The 2,733-nt window shown below is 51.3% G+C and overlaps 1 protein-coding gene across 1 annotated transcript in view; it reads left to right on the top strand.

Annotated features, from left to right (window-relative positions):
- The window catches only part of CHRDL2 (chordin-like 2), a 44,822-nt gene extending 44,190 nt beyond the window's left edge, over positions 1 to 632 (top strand). Inside the window, exon 11 of the mRNA XM_015418985.1 lies at positions 588 to 632. Within this exon, the coding sequence (XP_015274471.1) occupies positions 588 to 632 (45 nt within the window). The remainder of the gene's footprint in view (positions 1 to 587) is intronic.
- The last annotated feature ends 2,101 nt before the right edge of the window (positions 633 to 2,733 follow it).

Here is a 2,733-nt window from a genome sequence, read left to right on the forward strand (position 1 = left end):
GACGAAATGCCCGCTGGGTCCACCACGTTTTGTGCTCATAGCAACCCAATAAGATGGTGGCGGGAAAAGCCACAGCCGACTTACGGCAACCCCATTGGGTTTTAAAGGTAAGAGACGATCAGAGGTGGTTTTGCCACTGCCTGCTTCTGCGTAGCGACCCTGGGCTTGCTTGGCGGTCTCCCATCCAAATACTAACCAGGACCGACCCCGCTTAGCTTCCAAGACTGACATCTAGGCCAGGGCAAAAGATATACAGAGGTGGTTTTGCCACTGCCTGCCTCTGCGTAGAGGACCCTGGACTGCCTTGATGATCTCCCATCCAAATACTAACCAGGGTCAACCTTGCTTAGCTTCCAAGATCTGATGAGACTGGTCCAGCCTGGGCCCTTACAGGTCCAAGTTAATACACCCAGGAAGGTAGATTAGGCTAAGAGGAAATGACTGGGCTACGGTGACATTACAAATTTCACAGCTGAGAGGAGATTTGACCCTGGGTCTCCCAAGTCCTAGCTTGGGACTCAAACCACTGAGCCGCACTCCCTTTATTCCTTCCAATGGCCACCTCCACCGTTATTCTCATCTAACAGAATCTTAGCGAGGAGAAACGGGTCCTGGCAGGGGTCATTTCGTAGAAAAAGAGCTGCAGGAGGTCATTAGCATAACTCATTTCCATATGCCACACACCCCTGACATCACCGGAAGTGTGTCAGAAGGCAACACCCACCGCTCAGGCTCCACTGGACTGTTTTGGATTGCTAGCTATGGGGGGGGGGGGAACGTGCAGATCTGCCCTCGCAGAGGAGGGAGAGCTTGTACCTGAATAAAACTTGATCTTAAAGGTGCCACTGGACTGTTTTGGATTGCTAGCTATTGGGGCGGGGGAACGCGCAGATCTGCCCTCACAGAGGAGGGAGAGCTTGTACCTGAAGGCAGTCCGGGGGGCCCCTCTCCAACTTACCTGGCTTCTTTTTGCTCCTTGTGTCCCGACTGAGGGCTGCTGGGAGCAGGGGGCGGGGTTTGTTGCATGTGCCCGCCCCCTGGGCTCCTTACTGCCGGAGCTCCGCTCCTGTGCGCTCCCGCAGGAAATGACCCCTGGGCCCTGGTAAGTTTAACAAAGATCAGATCCATGTTCCAGAATGTATTCTGTGCTCTTTTTTTATCGTCTCCCTTCCCCCCACACTTTACAACGTACCACTGGCAGAAACCCGAATGTTGCTCACCTCACATTGACAAGGGTCAAAGGAACATAGTTAAGAGTCCAGCGGGGCACCTTGAAGACCAACCAAGTTTTATTCAAGGTGAGAGTTTTCGTGGGCGTGCACGCTTCGTCGCCGCCTGACGAAGTGTGCATGCCCACGAAACCTCACACCCTGAAGGCTCCGGGCGGCTAACAACTGGGGCAAAAGCCATATTTAAAACAATTGAAAACAGAATAAAACCATAACAACAAGACAACGAAGTGCTGGTGTTCTATGGCTTCGGACCAGCACGGCTTCCCACCTCGATCTGTCTTTATGAAAGGGTCAAAGGAGTTTGTGAGGGGATTACCCCCTACCCAAGTTTGTCCCCGCAATCCATTTCATGCTTTGGGGGAAGGGATTACGCAATTTAGGAGTGGGGATGACAACATAAGAACATAAGAGACGCCAATGTTGGATCAGGCCAAAGGCCCATCCAGTCCAACACTCTGTGTCACACAGTGGCCAGAAATACCAGGTGCCCCTCAGGAGGTCCAGCAGTGGGGCCAGGACATTAGAAGCCCTCCCACTGTTGACACCCCAAGCACCAAGATTACAGAACATCACTTGCCCCAGACATAAGAACATAAGAGACGCCAATGTTGGATCAGGCCAAAGGCCCATCCAGCCCAACACTCTGTGTCACACAGTGGCCAGAAATACCAGGTGCCATCAGGAGGTCCAGCAGTGGGGCCAGGACATTAGAAGCCCTCCCACTGTTGACCCCCCCCCAAGCACCAAGATGACAGAGCATCACTTGCCCCAGAGTCCCTATCTATACCTTGTGGCTAATAGCCACTGATGGACCTCTGCTCCATATGCTTATCTAATTCCCTTTTGAAGCCGTCCATGCTTGTAGCCACCACCACTTCCTGTGGCAGTGAATTCCAAGTGTTAATCACTCTTTGGGTGAAGAAGTACTTCCTCTTATCCATATTTCATGGAGTGCCCACGGGTTCTTGTATTGTGAGAAAGGGAGAAAAGTACCTCTTTCTCTACCTGCTCTTTCCCATGCATAATCTTATAAACCTCAATCATGTCACCCCTCAGTCGTCGTTTCTCCAAGCTAAAGAGCCCCAAGCGCCTTAACCTTTCCTCATAGGGAAAGTGTTCCAACCCTTTTATCATTCGAGTTGCCCTTTTCTGCCCTTTTCCCAAAGCTATAATATCCTTTTTAAGGTGTGGTGACCAGAACTGCACACCGTATTCCACACACAATCCACACACACACACACACCCCGTTCTCCCCACATATTATAAATTGCTACCGCAACATTCCGGATAGCATGCCAATAGTGTTCATGAGAAGTCTCCAGAGCAAAGAATGCAGAGAGGAAAGAACAGAACTCACCCCCCGGGGGGTTATTTGTATCTAGGGATGCTTCCAACCAGCCTTCTCATCCAAATTTCCCACCCAGATGTTGGAAGTTCGGTGTAACTTCTTTCCACGCTGCAGCTGATACCTTAGGAATCCTCCTGCGGCCTGTTTTGAGGT

The sequence above is a fragment of the Gekko japonicus genome, unplaced genomic scaffold (genome assembly GCF_001447785.1).
Source record: "Gekko japonicus isolate JY-2015 unplaced genomic scaffold, Gekko_japonicus_V1.1 scaffold3212, whole genome shotgun sequence".
NCBI lineage: Eukaryota > Metazoa > Chordata > Lepidosauria > Squamata > Gekkonidae > Gekko > Gekko japonicus.